This window comes from Rhinolophus hipposideros (genome assembly GCF_964194185.1).
Source record: "Rhinolophus hipposideros genome assembly, chromosome: 23".
Classification (NCBI taxonomy): Eukaryota; Metazoa; Chordata; class Mammalia; order Chiroptera; family Rhinolophidae; genus Rhinolophus; species Rhinolophus hipposideros.
This window is the reverse complement of record NC_138069.1, coordinates 15,375,430-15,396,472: the sequence shown is the minus strand read 5'-3', so window position 1 is coordinate 15,396,472 and position 21,043 is coordinate 15,375,430. Positions and strand designations below refer to the sequence as shown.

Below are 21,043 nucleotides of genomic sequence, written 5' to 3'. Positions count from 1 at the left end.
CCTCCGTCGGCTTCCTGGCTCCCTTCTGCAGCCCTGGGCTCAGAGCAGTGGGAGCTGTGGTATCCTCCCTCCTGTTCCACCTCCCCTCCAACCCACTGCACATATTCTGGGAATCTGGTGTTTTAATTCAGTACTAAAAAGAGGAGGAGAATACATCATGGAAAGAAATTTTCATGCAACTTCTTGTTTCTCCCTGGGCGCCAGCCTAGGATCCCCTGGCTTTATCCAGAGATCTGACTGGCCCCTGGAGAACACTGAGGCAGAGTGAGCAATAGGATGTGTGACTAGACCCTATAGAGCCAGGCACCTTGCGCCAGGTGCAGGGAGAGTCTGAAAAAGAAAGAGAGGTTTGGCAGGGTCTTCAGAAAAGAGGAGAACCAGGGCCAGGTGACCTATAGTCACACACAGCACTGGAGTCCCTGCCCAGGCCTGGGCCCACAGCCCTTAGCATGCAGGCACTGGGTGCAGAACCCTCCACAGAGGGGGTAGCCTCAGCGTCAGGCTCCAGGAGACAGTCCGTGAGCTGCTGAGGGGCCCACGACTTCACCAACTTTACTTCCTTGTTCACCTCTGCCTTTGCCTTTTCAGTAACCTTTGGACAAGTTCCAAAGCCCCTCTAGAACTCAATTTTCCCATCTGTACTGTTCTGTCTATCTCCAGATTAGCTGTGAAGGTCAAGTCAGGCCACAAGAATAGGATCTTTTTGTTCCCTGAGGTGTCCAAGCTCCAAGCACTCAGAAGGCATCCAGTAAACATTTATTGATTGAATGAATGAATAAATGAATGAATGAATGAATGAATGAATGAATGAAGTGAAAGCACCTTGGAGAAGCTACAGAGGTCTAATGTGAAGTCAGGGGAGAGCCATAGATTGGGACTGGGAGGTTGGGCACAGTTGCCATGGGAACCTATTAGCATAGGCTCTCCCAGGTACCTGAGGATACGCCTTGCATATCTAGAGTGACAGGCTACCACTTCGTTTTTTTTTTTTTTTTAAGAAATGTGTGGTCTTTTATGTAGTTCTTACACATTGGCTATGAAAGTGTTTCCCTGCAAAGAGAAGAGTTTTATTGTGTCGTCACAACAGAGGAAGGTGGGATATAAAATGTCATCAACCTGGATAACAGTATGCACCTTAGCAAAAGCAAAGCTAATAGCTTATAAAAAACATGAAATATGTAACATAAAATGATTTTCATATACATCTTAATTTAAAATAATTAATGCATCAAATCTCTGTTTAAGACTTCAACCTGAATATCAAATTGAAGAGTCCAGACTAATTACTGTTACCATAGCTCTTTTCCACATATAGCACATACACCATTGAAAATAATTTTAAAAACTTCACATTCTTAAATCTATGTAAATCTATGTGAGATGTTTCTCCAGAAACCTTCCAAATAAACTTCTAAGGACAGGCTGAGGTAGCTGGTGACCCAGAGGCTGCCCTGTTGTGGGTATGGGGAAGGACACTGGGACGTGAGGAGGAGACACTGAAAGAAGCAGTGAGAGGTGGCCATGTGACTTTCTAAGGGACTCTGCTTTCCTCCCCCAGAGAAATAGCTACAAATAAGGCCCTGCCCTGGAAAAGTAGATGTGGGGATTCCTAGATTTAGAACATGTGTGTAGCCACCAGCCCCGCCCTGTGTTCTCCTTAGTGCCCAGGTCTCCCTCCAGCTCCAGGGACTCAGTGTTCCACCTGGACCCCAGACTCGACTTCCTATCCACCCTGAACAGCTACTGTGGCTCTGCAGGGAGAGATGACCGCTGGGGGACGTGATGGCTGGGAACCACAGCTGGCCTGAGCCCGGGCTCACGTCTCTCCCTCTCTTATTCCCTCCCTAACCAGAAAGAACTCACGACTACAGTTCAACAAGGTGAAGGTGGAGGACGCTGGGGAGTATGTCTGCGAGGCTGAGAACATACTGGGGAAGGACACAGTCCGAGGCCGGCTCAACGTCAACAGTGGTAGGTGGTCCCCCACAAAAAGAGGGCTCCTACGGGGGTTCAGTAGGGCAGGCCAGTTGCCCCCCAGCCCTTGGGAGGCCAGCACATGATCCTTGCACTTGACTCTCCCCCCTCCTGCTGCTGCCATATCAAGCCCCAAGATCTGGGCCGATTCAGAGAAATGCAGTCGAAGCATAAATGTTTAGCTTTGTTATCTGGGCCTGGAAGAGCCGCCAGCTCTCATTTTAAATACCCTAAAAACTAAATATTTTGAAATCAAGAGGTGGGGTGGGGGAAGGATATTTTTAGAAGGCAATTATGGGAGGCTGTGCTGCCAGGAGCTGGGCGCCAGGGAGAGACGGGCCCAGGACGTGTGTGCAAGCTGACTGCCTCTTGCCTGTTGCTCTCCTGGGTACTCCAGTGCGGGCAGCTGTCTCCACAGGGACGTGGCGGGGGGTGCCTTTGACCCTGGGGACAGCTTGTCAGGGATGACAGGCCTCTTCTCCCCACACGTTGTCCTTTCCCTTGAAAAGTTGTGCAGTCACGACTCCAGGCACCCTTAGCGTTCCCTTTCCGCAGGGGCGGCTCCAGCTTGAGGCTGGAGGCTGCCTCCTACTGAGCTGTCCTCTCTGGCCCTGGTTGTTCCTCTTGACTGGGGAGTCACCAGAACTGCCTGTTCTCAGGCCGTACCCCTCTATCTAGCAAACCCCACAGATCTCTTCCCTCCTCCTGACACTCACAGACTGAGCATTCCATTCGGCTCCCTGGTTATTTGGGTTCACTTCCAAGTCCTGCCCCATCACAGTCTTATCCTGTATTTGAGCTCGCCCACCTGTATTTCCACCATACAGCCTTCTAGAACTCTCTAAACCCAGCATTGTGTAACAAGAAGGTGGAATATCCACTGTCCTGGGCCCCACCCTCAGAAAAAACCCAGCTCAGACCCTGTTTGTCCTGTATTATGAGGGATCCCCTGTTCTCCCAGACTCTCGGGTTCCTCCATCTCCCCTACCACTGTATCTAATGGCCCTGGTCAGGCTTCTTTCTGGATCTTTCTCACACCTGTCCCTCCTATTCTAACCCCACCTCAGGAGCAGCCTTGGTGCCCGGTTTCATCCCTACTTACCTGAACCAGAGCAAAGGCCTCTTAAGACACTTTCATCCTGTCATGTGCCCACTTCAAGAAGCCACAGAACAAACACTTTGCCCCACAGCCCAGCTCTCAATGAAAGGTCCAAATGCCTGCAGCCAGTCCCTTATATCCCATTCTAATTCTTCCTTCCATGCCATCTTGCCTAGGCAGCCTTCCTCCCTGATCAATCCAACTTACTGCAGTGCCACGCCCAGCTCAGGCCCCAACCCTGGGCCACTTCTTGGCCAACCATGGTCTTGTGTATCTCTTGAATTCTAGCCTCCGATGATTCTTCAACTCTCATATCTCCCCGGTGGAATTGTGAGCCCAGGAGTGGGGAGAGTGGGACAGTGCCCTCTCCCCAGGAGTTATAATAATAGTTACTATTACTAAGAGTGTGCTCTGCACCAGGCTCCCCATTATCTCTTGAACCCTTACTCAAGGTCATGATGTATTTTATAAATTATGAGACTGAAGCTCACAGAGGTTAAACATTCTGCCCAAAGTCAAACAGCTTGTTAATGATTGAGATGTACAATGTAAAAGTACTTGGCAAACACTGAGACCGTGTGCTATATGAGGCCTGTTTACCACTCGGGCCTCAGGGCCTAGCATACTGCCTGGCTTATAGCAGGCACCTGGGAAATATTATCTAATAGGACTTAGAACCTGCTCCAAGGCCTTTAACTGACTCCCACGTGCCCCAGGCTGGGCATGGTTGCTGTGGGGGTACCTGGGCCCCCTGCTCCTCCCAACCTGTCCCAAGCCTGGGGAAATGGGCCCGCCAGGAGTCTAGCACCTGCTACCTCAACCAGAGTAGGCAGACATTCTCAGGTCCATTTTGGTCTCCTGTTTTATTATGCAAGATTTTCTTGACTGGAACTGACAAGAACACAACTTAAAACTACCTGAAGGAATGTGCTTATTGGAAACTGAGACATCCAGAGGTAGAACTGGCCTTAGACATGACACAGTCCAAGAATTCAGAGCAGGACTCCAAGTGCGCTCTCCTACTGTGTGTTGGCCTCATTCTCTGCTACTGGAAAACGGGCTTCTCCTGTGTTTGGGGAATGGATTGGGAAGAGGAGGCCATGGCCTCAGACAGATCCAGGTTCATATCATCCCAGCTCACCACCCGAAGAGATAGCTTTGTCTCTGTGTCCATTCATACACTCAAGGATGGATTCCAACTCCCCCTGCTTGGGTGATGTGCTGTGCTCGGCCTAGCTACTGTGCTCAGGGGGCTGGGGTGCCATCCTTGCCAGGCCTGTGAGTGTGCAGAGCAGGTGTTGAAAAGCAGAGTACTGTGAGTGTGGCCCTGCCAGGACTATGGGACAGGGGCACTTCCCCAGAGGCATGCTGTTAGCAGAGGAGGAGGGAAGGGCTGCCATGCAGAAAACCACAGTGGAGCCCTATCTCCTTTACAGGGCTTGGGCCCTAAGGCTGGGAACTTTTGTCAGACTCCTCGGAGAAGCTGCAACCCATCCCACACGCAGGCTCCTGTCAGCCCTCAGCAACCCCTTTTCTGATCAGTTAGGGAACCAGACAGTGGAGCTTTGGGCTGGTCCTGAGGGCTTCCCACAGGGCTCCCTGCCTCTTGTCTCTCCACGTGGCAAAAGAGTGGCAGGAGAGTGGTGGAAAGAGTCCAGAGCTTGTGTCCCATCTCTGTGGTACAATCCTGGGTGAGTTACTCCACCTCCTTAGCCTGAGGTTTTCCCGTCTGAAGTTAGATGATCACTAAGCCCTTCTGCTTTGCTCATGGAGAAACCTCTGAAATTCTCAGTTTGAAGTTGAGACTGACATCCTATGCACCTGGCTGCTACCACCACACACACCGCCACCCCCAGCAACACCGCACCACACCATACCACACCTCTTCTATTGCCCTGTTTAGCCCATGGCAGGCCAGAGCCTACCGTTAATGTGGGGAAGTAAACAGGGACACTGCAGGGGACATTTTCCCAGGCAGAGGTAGATGCCCAGGCTCCCTGTTTCCCCGTGGAACCCAAAAGACCTACAGTATCCACACCCCAGGCAGGGAGATGGAGGGCCAGTATTGCTGTGCATACCCACCTCTGGTTCATCCCAAGGTGGGTTGGCTTGGCCCATCTGGTCCCCAGGGAAGCCAGAGCTACTGGTGTAGGGAGGCCACACAGTAGCCACTCAAGGGACATCGAGGTGGCTCTTGGCTGCCTACTGTAGCTCTGTTCCTGTCAAGCTCAATTCTCCTTCCCCAAATCACAGCACACCCTTCTTGCAGTCACAGCTCTGCCAGCTCACAAGAGGCTGCATTCCTGAGTTGGCTCGGATGGGGATGAGTCGGCAAGAAGTTTGTGGTGCTTTTAACAAAACAATCCACTTGGTCCAACCCACTTCTGAGTTAGAGAAACTAGATCCCAGGTGGAAGAGAACTTAGAAATGTCCCGGGTGGCTGTACCAGTCCTAGGATGTCGGGCTGGGCGTGGTTTCACCCAGAGGGCAGGCAGGTTTGATCTGGGGTGTTACTGGACCATGGAAGCCCTGGAGAGGCTTCTGGGCCTGTCCCTTACCTTAAAAAGGCTAGCTGTTTAATCACACACACACACACACACACACACACACACACACACACAAACCCGCACACACATATGCATGGACACACACACCATGCATTCTCAATCATGTATGCAGCAAGGCTGTACTCAGCAAGACCTTGTTCTGAGCTCTGGGGAGTCACTGTCCAGGCTTCCAGAAGCTAAAACCTGAACTCAAAGCATCTGACTGTTCTAACACATTAAAGAGGAAAGATAGGCAACTTTACCAATGGGAAAGGGGGCATTCGGGCAGGCAGGAGGGGAGACTTGATGGATGAAGAGACACTTGATTTGGGCCTCGAAAGATAAGCAGAGGTTTCTCCACGAGCAAGGGAGAAAAGCAGTTGCAGCAGCTGGCAGCAGGGAGAGCGTCTCAGCTCCTCTCCTGGCCCATTCTCTCTTCAGGGCCCTGATAAACTCTCTCACACCAGGACAATAATGGCTGATGGAGGCTTCCTGGGTTTACCCTGCCCAGGCATTTTTTAAACCAAGTTTTTTGAGGTCTAATTTACATACCATAAAATGCACCCTTTTAAAAGTATACAATTCAGTAGGTTTTAGTATATTCACAAAGTTGGATAACCTTTACCAATAATTCTGAAGCATTTTCATAACCTCGAAAAGAAACCCCATACCCATTAGCAGTCACTCTCCATTTCTTCCTCCCCCTAGCCCTTGGCAACCACTAATCTACTTTTTGCATCTATGAATTTACCTATTCTTGATATTTTATATAAATAGACTCCTACAATATGGGGTCTTTTGTGACTAGTTTCTTCCACGTAATATAATGTTTTCAAGGTTCATCCGTGTTGAAGCATGTATCAGTATTTCATTCCTTTTTATGGCTGAATAATATTCCACGCTATGGATATACCACATTTTGTTTATCCATTCATAATTTTGGGTTGTTGGGTCATCTGAGTTTTTTCCACATTTGGGCATTGTAAATAATGCTGCTATATCATTCATGTCCAAGTTTTTGTGAGAACTTTCGTCAGTTCTCTTGCGTCTATATCTAGGAGTGGAATTGCTGGGCCACACGGTTACTCTATGTTTAATTTTTTGAGGGACCTCCAGATTCTGTTTCAAAGTGGCTGTGCCATTTTACATTCCCACCAGCAATGGATGATGGTTCCAATTTCTCCTCATGTTCACCACCACTTTTTTTATTATCCATCTTTTTTATTATAGCCATCTGAGTGAGTGTAAAGTGATATCTCACTGTGGTTTTAATTTTCATTTTCCTAATAACCTCCCAGGAATATCTGCATTTAATGGGAGATAATGCTTTAATCTACAGAAAAGATATCATCATCGGCTAAGGTTCAGCGGTAAACGAGACAGGTGTGGCCCCTGCCCAAATGGGGCTTACATTCGAGAGGAGGAGCAAGCTTTAAACAGCTAGTAATTGCACAAGTCTAACATTTGATTATGTTAGAATAAGCACTACAAGTACACGTATATGAAGCTAAGAGGAGTAAAGTAAGGAAGAACCTGAACAGCCTCTCTGACACACTGATATTTTGAAAGTCCTGGACAGGAAGGTACCTGGCTTATTAGACGAGCTAGACTAAGCCAGTGTAGTCTGAATTTACTTCAAGAGAGGGACAGAACATGAAGTGGGAAAAGTAGGGAGGCCCAGATTAGACCTGGGAGGAGTTAGGGGACTCTATTCTGAGTGCAAATGGACGTATTGGCAGGTTTTGATAATAGAAGTGATTGATCAATTCATATATTTGTAAAGTCCACTTTGGCAGCTGCAAAGCAAAACGGTTAGAGATAAAGGAAAGAGTGAGGGCAGAAAAACCAGTGAGGAGGCAATCGAGGTCAGTCACGAAAGAGACCATGGAGGCCTGGGTTGGGGAGGCGAAAGTGAGACATGAACAGAGCCTTGTAAGGATATAGAAAGGCAGTCCTTGGTGACAGACGGCTGGGGGAACAAAGGAGGACGGGACTTAAAGATGCCCTCTAGGTCTTAGGGTAGTGCCATGCATTCACTAGTGACCAGGACTAGAGGCACACGTGGCTGGGCCGGTGATTGGCAGCTGAGTTTGGGGTGGCTAGGAGCCATCCCAATGGAGGTATCAAGGGAGCAGCCAGACTCTCCAACTTGGACTCCAAATGTCATTTCACTTCCCCAAACCCGGGAGAACACAGTGAAGAAACACGGGTATGCTGATGAGGTGGTGTAGAAATGTTGCCTTGGGGGCTCACTTGTGCTAGAACAGTGTGAATGCACTGTTTTCTGTGTGGAAATCTCCCTGACATGAGCCTTCACCACCAGCAGTTAGGCTGTAGCGACTTGAGAAGGCCCTGCCCTCACAGGGGTGGCCTAAGGTACTTCTTTCTGAGGTGGAAAGGCCTGTGGCCATTTCCTTCCACACCCTCTGTGACTGCCCACCCCCCCCACTGGCTTCCCGTTTTGCCTTTCCTGGGGGCCCTAGTCCCCATGACAACACAGTTCTGGCAGCCCAAGCCAGTGCATCCCAGCTGGGGCCCTGTGTTCCTCTAGGATTTGCCTTCTGCCTCCCAGGGCCTCAATGAGCACAGACATGCTTGTGTACAGGCCCGAGTTTGCAGCTGTGCTCCCTGCCACCACCCTGGCTGCTGTCTGATGCTCACTTAACACCGCAGTGGGAAGGCTCTACCACCCATGACTGCAGTGGAAGCCAAGCTGGGCCTGGCAGGTCCAGGCCAAGATTTCCCTGGCTTAGCCAAGGCTGCACATCAGGTTTGCATTCATCTGCTTATGTCAAGCCTTGGTGATGACGTGTTCTTCCACAAGGGACTGGGTAGCTGGCAAGAGTGCTCATCCAGGCATCAGGAGTTCTGAGGCCTCATCACAACACACATTGTGACTCTGGACAGGCACTCCCAGCTCTCTTTCCTCACTCGCCCTTGGCAGTGTAACCAAAGAGCAGGACAACCTCCAGGGTCCTTCCAGCAATGGGGTTTTATAACTCACAGGCGTGGTCACCTCCGCTGTTTCTTTTCTCTGTCCCTTTCTTAGTTGCCTGGGTCTCACTGACCCAGAAGAGGGACAGAGACCATTAGGAGGCCTCCTCTCCCAGCCAGCATGTGGGTCCCAGCTGGGTGTGGGGGTGCGTGTAGGCAGGAGACCTCAGCAGGGATGGGGGTCAAGGATGCCAGGTCAGCAGCAGGCATGATGTGAAGGGGAAGGTGGGAGCTGGCCGTGCCCGCTGAGTTTTATCAGCGTGCTCCTCAGACATATACAGAGGCAGAGCTGTGTATACACTCCCAGTCCCCACGCTCCATCTGTCTCCCCACATGTCTAAACACTGAGGGCGCCGAGTGCCTGCCCTCCTCCTCCTCCTCTCACCCCCCATTCCTGCAGCGGGTGGTAGAGACTCAATACCCCTGAGGAGACAGGGCCAGCCCAGGTAGGATGGATCATCTCAGTCAGGAGGCCACCGCTGCGTAGGTGGGAGTGAGGCCCTCAGAGCCCCAGAGGCTGAGGGGGGAGCAGGAACCCCTTTCTGGCTGCCCAATCTGGATACACAGCCTAGAGGGTTAGCTTACAGACAAAACTGACATGGAAGGCAAGAATTTTCCCTTGAAGCCAGCTTTTCTGGATGCCAACCCAGGGGGGAAAGCAGAGCTTTAGTGATTTTCACTTTATCAAATGAAGCTGATCGATCAGAGGTATAGACCGGGTTAGCAGCCTTAAAGCCCAATCTCGCTCTCACCTAATTTTCACATCCCAGCTATCCCCCAGCCCGTCCCCTCTCCAGCAACCTGAAGCCCAGGGATTATAGCCTGGTCTGTCCAAGGCCTGGAGGCTCCCGACAGAGGCAACAGCTGACTAGGTGGAGGAGGAGGGGCTGCTAGCCGGAGGAGGGCAGACATGAAGAAGACCCTGGATGCTTATGGAGATGGCCTTAGTGGCCTGTGTAGCATTCCTGGGAGGCTTGACTCACCTGACACACACACACACACACACACACACACACAAAGGGGGAAGAGATGGAAGCTAGGGTTCTCCCCATATTTCCTTAGATCTTAGAAAATAACAGTGTCCAAAAGATGCCATTCCCCTCGAAGCCCAGCTCCCTTCCCGCCAGCCCCAGATCCGTTGTGGGAGCCCAAACAGTGTGGATGGATGTGGATGTCCCCTCCCTGCACCCCTGTGACTTTTTCCCCAAGTAAGACATGGCATCTCGTCCACCTGCAGTGGAGCCCCCAGGAAGGCAGGCAGGGGAGAGGAGAGGTGGGCCCTATTCCAGTAGAGGGAGCAGTTTGTGCTAGCCTCTCACCTCCTCCAAACGAAATCTTCCTGGCCTTTGGAATTTGTCCCAAGTGAGGGTGCAGGTGGTACTGGGCAAATGGTCAGAGCTCATGGTGGCTTCCCCTTTGCCTTGTTGGTGACGGGGAGGGACCACCAGATCGTCCCTCCCCAGCCATCCCTGCAGTCTCTGATCTTCCAGCTTTGAGATGGGCCCTGAAGGGCTATGAAGGAGGTGATTCCTGGGGCCCAGAGGTGTTCTCAGTGGGTTACTGGCCCGTGTCTCTCATACCTCCAGTGAGCACCACTCTGTCATCCTGGTCGGGACATGCCCGGAAGTGCAACGAGACTGCCAAGTCCTATTGTGTCAACGGAGGCGTCTGCTACTACATCGAGGGCATCAACCAGCTCTCCTGCAAGTAAGTGGCCGGTGGGGGTGGGCCTGGGGGTAGGAGTAGGGCCCTAGGAAAAGTAGGCTTCAAGCCACTGACAAGGGGTGTAGACAGGGAGGTTCACCCCACTTCCTGGAATGTAGGGAGATGTAAGCTGTAAAGGGCTCAGGGCTTCTGTAGTCCCAGTTTTACAGGCCCCTTCCCACCCCATCTCCTGATGTCCACCCTTTCACCAGCCAGTCTCTGACCTGGGCATTGGGTTTGTTCTCTCTCTCTCTCTCTCTCTCTCTCTCTCTCTCTCTCTCTTCCCCCCCTCCCACACACATACACCTCAATTTCACAGCAACTCCCCAAACTTTGAGGATGGACATTTTCCAGGGTGTGTCTTCCCCAGAAATGAGGAGCCTGGTAGGGTCAAGCAGAGCTCAAGTCCCAGAGCCCTTGGCAGCTGAGGGTCTGCTCTTGGAGCTTTGCAGGGAGAAGAGGGCTTTGCCCCCAGTGCTCACCTCAGGACCAGCAGGACCCCAGTGTCCTGCTCTGGGTGCTGCCTGTGCTACTTCAGTTCCTAGCCCCTCTCTGTGGGGTGAAAGGACCCCAGCAGGACATCACTCTGGGTGAGGCCCAATGGGGAAGGTCAGGGTTGAGGAAAAGCTTAAGCTGGGGCTTCTTTGCCTCCCCAAGGGCCAGAGCCTACTCTCCAGCCAGGCAGGGCTGCCTCAGCAGGACCTCCCAAGAGCTTAGAACCACCTGCGCCACTTAGCAAACAGGACAGGTGGGAGCTTGGTCATCAAGGAGGACTTCGTCAGACCCAGCCAGATCTCCTGGGCAGCTAGGCCCACAATGCTCCCTTGACAGATTCTCGGGTGGGTGAGGGGGCACTTGCTGAAGGCAGCACAGGTTCTGGCTGGATCCTGAGGAGGAGTGGAGGGAGGCTGAGCTAGCAACTCTGGGTTTTCAAAGCAGTCCAAACCTAGGGCCTAGCAAGGTGCCAACGCTGCCCCATTCCCATGGCATCTGGGCAAAGGCCACCAGAGTATTTACGGAGATCCAGAGAGAGGCGTTTGCCCTTCCCCCGGACAAGGTCAGATTCAGCACTCCTCGGCTCTCCTGCTCTCCCTTCTGACTACAGCCTTAGCCAGGACTGTTAAAGACCACCCCACAGAAAGTGATAATGAGGGGCTCTGCCTCCTTCACACTCTCCCCTTAGTGCTAGGCTAACTGGGCCTGGACTGCCAGGCAGATATGTGCCTCTTGCCCCAGCTGGCCTCCTTTGCTGGCTTCTTCCCCGGTCCCAACCTTTACCTGCTGCCATCCCTTTCCCAGCCTCCCCCATCCTATATGTCCCAGCAGCAACCGTAGGTCCCCCAGGGAAGTTCTCAGCCCAGACTCAGCCCCTCATCCTTTCCCTCCTTCTGCCTCTAGGAGGCTGCTACATGAGGGCTACAAACCCTGGGGAACATTCTAGCCTTGATAATGCTCTGAACTCTTCAGAATAGACCCATAGAAACTCATAACAGTTCTGGAATACCTCACAGAGTTGGTCTAGCCTTGCACCCCCTTCTTATCCCTCCCAATACACACACACAGATACACACACACACACACACACACACACACACACACACACACACCAGGCTTCTCCTGTTCCCCAGCCCCTTGCACCCTGGAACCTTGAAAGCATCTAGCAGTACCACTGAAATCAGCCCTGGCTCCAGGCACGGAAGGTTTCAACCACCCAGGATAAGGCCGAGGAATGTCATGGGGGCCCAGGACTCCAGTGAAGTAGGGTTAGTGTGGAAAAGAGAGTGATGAGCTAATGGGTTCCCAGAGGGCCCTGCCATCAAGGGTGTACTCACAGGACCCTCTGGGAAGGACCCTCTAGCTACATATGAGAAGACTAGGGGGCAGGAGTCTGAGCCATTGTAAAGATGGTGTCCTGTTTCCCCTCCCCACCAGGGCAACTGGGGGTCACTGCTTAGCACCAGAACTTGGTACCCAGAACCACCACCTCCCCATCTCAACCCACCCTGGAACCCACTTCCCTGACTCCCTGAGCCCTCAGGGGAGAGGGGCATCCCTGGCGGGGATTGAGGCCAGGAGGGCAGGTCCTCAGAGCTGTGCTGGAGAAGGACAGGAGGGAGGGGGCCGGGCAGAGCTCAGAGGCCATTCTGCGGGTGGGTGAGATGGGAGGAAGGGGGGCAGGCCTCTTGGGGTTCCTATTGACACCTGAATGGAATAAAAAGGAGAGAATTCAGGAAACGGGACTCACGTCTTACCATTTGTGCTGTTTGTTTACTTTTTATTTTGATTTTTTTGCATTTCCGCTTAGCTTGGATAATGAAACTAGACTGGTCAGTTTCATTCCAGTTTCTATAAAAATCAGTTTTCCTTCCTGGTTTTCTGACACTTGTTGTTGTGTATTGGTTCAGAGCCCTGCCGGGGGTGTTGGAAAGCAGGCACACTCCGTCCCTCCTGTTTTTCTGGAATTCAGAGCCAAAAGAAACAGTGTCACTGATACTGAATTTTGTTTTAAAAAAGAAAACTTAGGGGGATTTGAAAATGGGGGTCCAAATCAAAGGGACTGTCTCCTGTCTGGGCCAGACAGCGGCCTCTGCACTTCCTCTTGCTGCTTTCTCCTCTTCTCTCCGTGTTTTTGTAGAGCACGGTTGGTGCGTGACTCTTGGGGACTGGTTCAGGGGATGATGACAGAACAAGACTCTCTTTCCAGCCCTGTGCACATACCAGCGGCATGCCTCCCTTTCCCATCAGCTCATCCCCCATTCCTTCTGTTCCCTCCACCCCATTTTCAGATGATTCCCCCATCCCATAACCATGTGCCTGCTTCATCCTCTCCACATCGCCACCCCACCCCTCATGAGGCCAGAGACCCTTCCCTCCCTCTAGTGCCTGGGGCACCCCCTCATCCTTCATCCTCCCCCTCCCCTGGGTGAGGGCAGCACACATGGCATTATCCCCAGGCTACCAAAAGGAGAAACTGAGGCCCGGGAGGCGGGGCGGGAAAACGTGGAGGCAGAGTCCCAATTTCTCTGTCACCCCAGATGCAGCCCATGGGCTCTCCTCTCTGCCCCTCTGTCACCCCTGCTCTTCTCCAGCCCTGGGCACAGACCTTCCCATAGTCATAGCTCATGACTTGTGGGGAAGGGCTGGGAAGGCTATTACCTGCCGCTCCTTCTGATCTGTCCTCTGAGCTCCTGTGCCAGGTGAATGAATCCCTATTTGAGAGGAAACTCACCCACTGTGACCAGCCAGCCACCCATACTGAGTTCAGACTCCCCACCTGGGTGATAAGCTAAAGTAGTCTGTACCCTGTTACCTGGTCCTGGGTGCAGGGTAGAGAGGCCGTAGGTCCAGCCCCAGAACCTAGGGAAGCCCCAGCCTCCTGGATGTGGTCATCCTCAACAAGCAAGGCTAAGAATCTCTCCTTAGGAATGTCCAAGAGCCCCCTGGAAGGAGCCAGTACCCAAAGAACAGTGCAGGGTGTCAGTCCTCCCCACCCCCACACTGGACCCATCCCCCACTGCCTTTTCTGTTGTGCAGCCAGGGGGCAACACACCTTCCCAGGGCAGGAAGGTTAGGACCACACTGCACACCTCCAGGGGGCATGTTTGTGTTGTCAACCTTATCCGCGAAGCCACCTTGAGTTGCGCAACTCAGTGGCCATGAAAGATATGAGGAGACAGTCAAGTTAGTCCAGGCTGGGTGTGGGGTCAGGGACACAGGGATATGCTTAGTTATCATTGGTCTGCACGAGCCATGGGACAGCATCCCTGACTGTCAGCATTGGCAATAAGTTTCCCCTTTGTCTCCTCCTGCCCCTGCACGCCCCCATTTTCTCTCTAACACCACACACACACACACACACACACACACACACACACACACAGGATTTCCCTGTCTCCAAGAGCCAGGCTAATCTCAGACATTGGACATAGTCAAACCTATCTTTTTCTCATTCCTTTGCGGATTCTGAGAGTCATTTTGGCAACTTCCTGTGTCTTTATTCTCCACCCCAAAGGGGCTGCTGCTTGAAAAATCACTTCTCCCCCTTTAGTCCCCATCCCAAGTGGACATGAGTTTCTGAGAGCTGAGGAAGAAGAGCTGAGCCTGACTGGAACTGGTTGGGAAGCCTTAGCCATGACCTCCATTTTCCTGGGTTGGGATGACTGGAGACGAGGCCCGAGGATCAGAGAAGGATATATTGAAAAGGTGGTAGCCTGCCCCTCCAAGGCAGGCTGTTCAACAGGATGAGCGTGCATCAATTTCTCTTCTAGCCTCCCCCCACTTTCTCCACACATACTTCCCAGCCGTCCATCACCTCCCATTGGCCAAGCATACCTGCACACACTGCCACCACTGCAGGGACCAGTCTCCGGCCTCCCCTGAGGGAGATGCCATCAGGACCCAGAGAAACACCTGCTATCTGTTCACCAACCACTTCCCATCCTCCAGGTTCAGTTAGGGGCCACAGGGTTTTTGTGAGCCAATGGCCACCACCCGCTATAAGCTCAAGGAATTACTGATGGTTGGTATACACTAGAATACTAAGAGGTAGAGTACACTCACCTCTTGAGAAAGTGACTGATTAATGGCAAACAGTGACCTATTATTGAGGGTACAATGGTGATGGGCTGACCTAGTTTCCTAAGAAGAGGCAGAGGCAGCGTAGACCCATCTCTGAGTAGAGGATTGGGGGTCAATTTGGCCCTATCTGTAAGCGTCCCCTAGATATCTGGCTTTGCTGGGGTTCAGAAGAGATTATAGGGCTGGGCATGCCTCCCAGACATCTGCAAGACAGGGACTCACTCGAGGGAAGAGTGCAGCCAAGGAGCAGAAGGAAGTGTACGTGGGGGGAAGGACAAGGTCAGGGAGATGGGAGTGGGTGGTGCTTTGTAGCTATAAAGGAAGCAGTATGGGAGGATGAACACTCCCCCCCCCCCCGCCCCCGCCTCCAGGCAGGGATGGAGGAGCAGGTCATGGGGAAAAGGAAGGTGTCCCAGGCAGCCAGTAGGCTCCTGATGTGGAAGAGGCTTCAGGGTCCCTAGGGAGCCTGCTTCAGCTCCCATTGTGGTTCTTGCCATCTGAGGCCATATGCCCTGCCCCTGGCCTTAACAGGCCAGCTCTGGGATGCTGTTAATTCCAGCTCCTGTCCAGCCTCACCTGTTCCCCACTAAGCTTTCCCAGGTCTATTGCTGTAGGGCGGCTGTCCCTAAACCGTGTTCACAAGGGTTCTTCAGATAACGACTTCCATGATCAAATACATTTGGGGCATACTGGAAAGTCCAGCTCTTTCCTTCTACAAAACTTTTAGTAGCCTTTTATATGCCGACATGCACTGCATCTCTACAAGGATGCCTGGGAACGGATTTCCTGAACTTATCTGAACTTTCCTGAACCCATCACCCATAGAACCTTCTTCAAGAGAACAAATGAGACATCTCCAAGGCCCCTTTTGTCATGGGCACACAGTCTGGGAACAGCACATTCCAGAGTCTCCTTTGAGCTTTCTGGGGGCTGTTTCATGGATGAGCAAACCTTCCCAGAGCCCTGGAGAGGACCCTGGGGTAGGGCCTAGAAGGAGTGGCTCCCCAGAACTTGGTTTTCCAGAGGCCCCCACCACCCTGCCTGCTGACCCCAAAGGGGCAACAGTTCTGGGGCCCCAGGCAAGTCAGAAGGGAAGTCTCAACAACCATTAGGACAATTAGGCAGTAAGTACCCCATTTCCCCACCCTGCTTCCCTATATCATTCTCCTCCCTGCCCCCCTCCCCTCCCCATCACCCATGGAGCCACATCTATTAGAGAGAATTTGAAGGAGATTTCCGAGCCCTCCACCCAGCCCCCCAACTCCAGCCCCTTCTGCGAAGAGTGTGTCCCAGTGCCCGACTTGGTTTTCTCATTCATCACTGTGCACTTTGATTTCTAACCTGAGCCTCGCGGATGATGCCAGTTTGTTCTGTGATTTTTCCCCTTTTCCTTCTCCAGATGTCCAAACGGATTCTTCGGACAGAGATGTTTGGAGAAACTGCCTTTGCGATTGTACATGCCAGATCCTAAGCAAAGTATGTTTGAAGATACAAACACGAGTCCCTGCTCCCTAGAAAGCTTCCGGGTGCAGTCCCCCCCGACATAGGGCGTAGGGCCAGGGGTGTTGGTTGTTTTGAACTTTGGCTGTTTTGTTTTGTTTCTCTTTTCTTTTTTGTATTTTGGTTTGTTAGTTCTTTTGTTTTGTTTTGTTTTGTTTTGCTTTGTTTTTCATTTTTGGCCTAATCCTTGGGTTTAAAGTTCAGGGCTACAGGTAAGGGGCAAAGTGGCAAGGCCAGAACAAATGGTAACGGTGGCGAGGAACCCAGCTGGCATTGGCAGGAGCCTGTGCCGGGGTGTTGCAGTGCCTGTGTCTTGCTATCCTGGTTCTCTCTTTCTGGTTTTCTTTCTTTTGGTAGGTGTCCTGTGGGATACACCGGGGACAGGTGTCAGCAGTTCGCAATGGTCAACTTTTCCAGTATGTCTCTTTCTTCTATTTCTTTTCTTCCCTGGTGACTGACATTCTCCCCCTGCGGGAGGGATGGGGCCTTGTTTAGAGAGACTAGGGGGCCGTGGGGGGTGTCTTGGGCTCCTCTCAGTGCTCCCCAGAAGCCTGTGCAGAGGAGACCGATACGCCTGTCCCCCCTACCACCCACATCACTATACAGCCCGAGTACAGTAACGCTGAATTCTCCCTGCAGCCGGCTGGAGCCACGCTCAGGCCTCCTCACTGCTTCTGGGTCGGGCAGCCTGGCCAGCATGGGAAGAAGCATTTGCAGAGCCCTTACCTGCCTCTGAAGGCCTGCTTAAGGATGTCAGGCTGCCAATGGGGCCGGGCAGTGAGTGTGTGCATGTGTGTGCTGGTGTGCTTGAAAGAGAGAAACAAGTTCTCGGACAGCTTAGTCTTCAGGTCTGGACAGAGTTTGTTTTGGTTTGATTTGGGGTGATGGGGGGAATGAGGGAGGGGATTGAGAGAGAACAGTCTCCAGGGCAATGGTTTCCATGCTGGCCAGAGACTGGAGACATTTATGTGGCTGGGGGGCAGAGGGAAGGATGCTAAAGGTAGAAGGACTGAGGAATTGAGGGATGATTGGTGACTCTCTCCAGGCCCTCTCTGGTCTGAGTCCCAATCCAGGTGTTCATTCCCTTCCTTTCTTCCACTTCTGAGGTTGGAGCACAGTTTGCTGAAAAAAATGTGAGCTCTGTGGTTGGAAGATGAGGCCGTAATTGTGGACTGTTTTATTTGGGACTGGGTGCAGTTCCTTCACGTGCCACCAGGTGGAGGTGGAGCAGAGCAAAAAGCCCTGGCCAGCCATGGACACCGTGTTTGGGGTGCAATGGTCTGTTGGCCTGTACCGCAGGACCCTGTCACCCATCTCCCAGAGGCACTAGGCCCCTGCTTGGCCTAGCCCCCACCTCCTCCAGGGAGGACTTCTGGGTCAAATGGGGAGTTAGGAACCAGATGGAGCCTGGGCATGGAGAGGTAGAGCTCCAAAAACGGCCAAGGACAGGACCCAGGAGGCCACTGAAATAGCCTTTGGAGAAAGGGGTTTGAGGACTTGGGTCTCAGGGTGGATAAATGAGCTTTCCCAATCCTCCTCAGGCCACAGCACAAAAGCCTAGAAATTTCTGCTCCCTCCCTCCCCTTCTAGGAGCCTAGAAGCCAAGACTTGGAGAGGAAAGTAGAGGCCTCAGGGAGGTAGGGGCCAGTCGGCCCAGATGGTGAACTATCTTAATAGAGTGTGGGAGGCAGCATTCTCCCCAGGCCCCTCCAATTGGAGGCCGGAGAGGAACGCCATGGGGATAAGAGCAGAGCCCATGGGCAGGGCATGTGGCCCAATAGAATTCTCTAGAGCCTAGGCTCCAGGAAGAATTGCAGAGTCAGATCCACCCCCACTGAAGGACCATAGGTCAGGAGGGGCCTCAGGATGGGGCAGAACAGCGAGGCAGAGAACGAGGACTAGGGGAGAGAGGCAATGGGGGCCTATTCCTTTTCACCCTTAGGCTTATGGGACTGTTCTGGGCAGGGAGTCCCAGCCCATCCTGAATCAGAGCAGAGTCTCTGGAACTCGGCCACTGGCCAAGCTTCTCTGCCAGCTGGGCTGCTTCAGCTTTCAGCTTAGATCTGCTGGAAGGGTCAGCAGGGCCCCGGAAGTCCGGAAAAGAGCCTGGAAATGCATCCCCAGGCCTTCCTGCCTTGTATGATCAGGTTCAGTGCTATTACCTTTGGGTAAAAGATTGATGCTCTTCAAGCACTTTGCTCAGAGCACTTGATGTCCTATTCAAGTAGCTCATTATTGAAAAGGTAGTGGGAAATGCTGGCTTAAGTGTTCAGGCTTTGGATTCAGACAGACCTGAATAAAAATGCCAGCTACTGAGTTTACTAATTCTGGGGCCCCACTTAACCTCTCTGCGTTTGTTTTCACATCTGTAAAATGGAGAAATAACATTTCTGCCTGTAAGGTTGCTGTGAGGATGAAATAAAGTGACATGTAGGAAGGGCTTAGCAGAGAGCCTGCCATGGCTGTTTGATTCCAATTTAGGCGAAAGGGCCAGCATCAGGCCCCTGGAGGCTGACTTCCAGCATATCCTGACCACAGTATCTGACCGTACTTCTCTGCCCAGACAGCCTCTAGACCAGGTTACCTTTTGCAGAGGCCATGGAACACAGAGCCTGTGACTACAATAGCACTTTGAAGCTTTTCCTTCTTCCTCCGACAGCCCCTCCACTTCCCAAGAGTCAAAGCTTGTGCCTCTATACATCACACCCCACGTAAAAGAGCACACACACCTTCAGACATGAACACAAGTATGTATTCATACATGTGTAAACACACACGTGCCCGCACCTGCACAAACACATACGCTCCAGAGCCCACATCATGGCCTCGTTTGTCCAGGCACCTGGGGCTGTATAATCGTAGCACAGGTCTAGGATGAGGACTTTGCATACGGTCTGCTAATCCTGCCCTTGCTGGGAGTCCTGCATGAGGTTGCCATGGTTACTAGTCAATATAAAATCTCTACTCACTGAGACCTGTCTGTGACTCAGTGGTGCCACTCCTCCTGGCTGCATGGCAGCCAGTGAACACTGTAAGTAGGAGACTGTATTGTTTGCTGGGGCAGAGATAGCCACAGGCCCCTCAGAATCCATCTCCAGTGAAAGGGAAGCAGGGCTGCCGTCCTCGTGACTGGCCAAGCACTGAGTGATATCATCAGTCCTGCTAGCCCCCAGTCATCCTCCTAAACAATAGTGGCCTTTAACTAAGGGGGAGGACAGTCAGGATGCTCAGAAGCTGCTGCTAGAGCCACTACTTGGTTCCCAAAGGAATGATGTGGAAGAAAACTCTTAAGTGGTTTTGGGAGCCCTGCTCACTTCTCCAGTCAGTTGTCGTCCTCAGGACTAGCCAGTCAGGCCTGTCCAGAGACTCAATGGGCAGGAATAGCCAAGGCTTAGCCCCAAGAGACTGGAGACCTGTTTCAAGTCTCCCTTCTGCCTCCTAATGCACTGTGTGACCTTGGGAAAGCGTCCTAGCACTACTGGGCCCCATGTAATACAACAGCAATCATAAGTGGGGCCCAGACAAGCGAGGAACCACAGTCCTCTTAGCGTCCCGGGTCAAGCTGGGCTGTTCTGTCTCAGGGGGCATGACGAGATAGCCAAACAATGTGAGCTCTCTCAAGCTGCCTGGAGGTTCCCTAGGACAACAGGTTTAACTACTCAGGGAAAATTGCGTCTTTCACTTTTTCAAGGTTGTACTGTCTGCTTAGCACAGCTGGCCAGCCCTGGGAGGCCTGAGAGAGGAGTGGACTCACTGTGCTTATGGAGACCCCTACTCCAAGAAGTAAAAGAAAGACTGCAAAGAAACCACATTTGAGATCACTCCCAACCTCACATTTAATAGGAAAGCACAGAAGGGTTTGTGTTTGGAAGGACTGGGGTTCATGCTTCAAGGGTGTGGTCTCTGCTTGGAACTGGGGGTTAGAGCCCCAGATCTTCCTCAAAACTCTTTCAGTCAGAGCCATCTTGGTCCCTGGCTCAGAGCCACCCTGCTCTCCCACCCTATTCCACCTGCAGAACCCTCTGGAATCTCTATGAGGAAGCAGAAAGAGATCCAGGTACAGCAATGCACAGGACTTCCTACTGATGTCCCCATGCTCTCCTTCCTGCACAGGAGACCAGAACATCAGAACACAAGTTCATCTGCTCCCCAATCTCACGGAGCTTACTGTGTGCATGTGGGGAGGCCGTGCCGTGGGCCCTGCGCCTGTGCTGAGCCGCACACTGCCTCGGCCTGCTCACGTCTTCCCCTCACTGTCCGTAGGCACTTTTGACAGATGAGCAAAGACTATGACTTGCCCAAAGCCTCACAGCAAATTAGAGACAGAACTGAGCCTCAGGGCCTCAGGACAGGTACTGGCCACTACACTGGAATGGTTGGTGAGCTTTTCAAAAACGCTGTTGAGATTTCTCGGCTCCCACCCCAGACCCTGATGCCACTGGTCTGGGTGACTCTGAAGCACAGTCTAGTTGCAAACCCCGCAGAGATGCCATGGTCAGGCCTGGCTCCCATTTACCAAATAAGAGACTCAGAGCTAGATAAGCGGGATATGCTTGGAGCCACCCCCTTGGGCAGGCCTGAGCGTCTACCTCAAGGGATCTTGAAATTGCACATTTGCAACATGATCCTACTTTAAAGAGTACAACTG

The 21,043-nt window shown here is 52.3% G+C and overlaps 1 protein-coding gene across 1 annotated transcript in view; it reads left to right on the top strand.

The window, feature by feature from the left end:
• Positions 1 to 21,043, top strand: part of NRG2 (neuregulin 2) — a 177,953-nt gene that overhangs the window by 144,827 nt on the left and 12,083 nt on the right. The window contains 4 exon segments of the mRNA XM_081035643.1: positions 1,853 to 1,971; positions 10,200 to 10,320; positions 16,295 to 16,371; positions 16,753 to 16,811. Of these exon segments, the coding sequence (XP_080891769.1) occupies positions 1,853 to 1,971; positions 10,200 to 10,320; positions 16,295 to 16,371; positions 16,753 to 16,811 (376 nt within the window).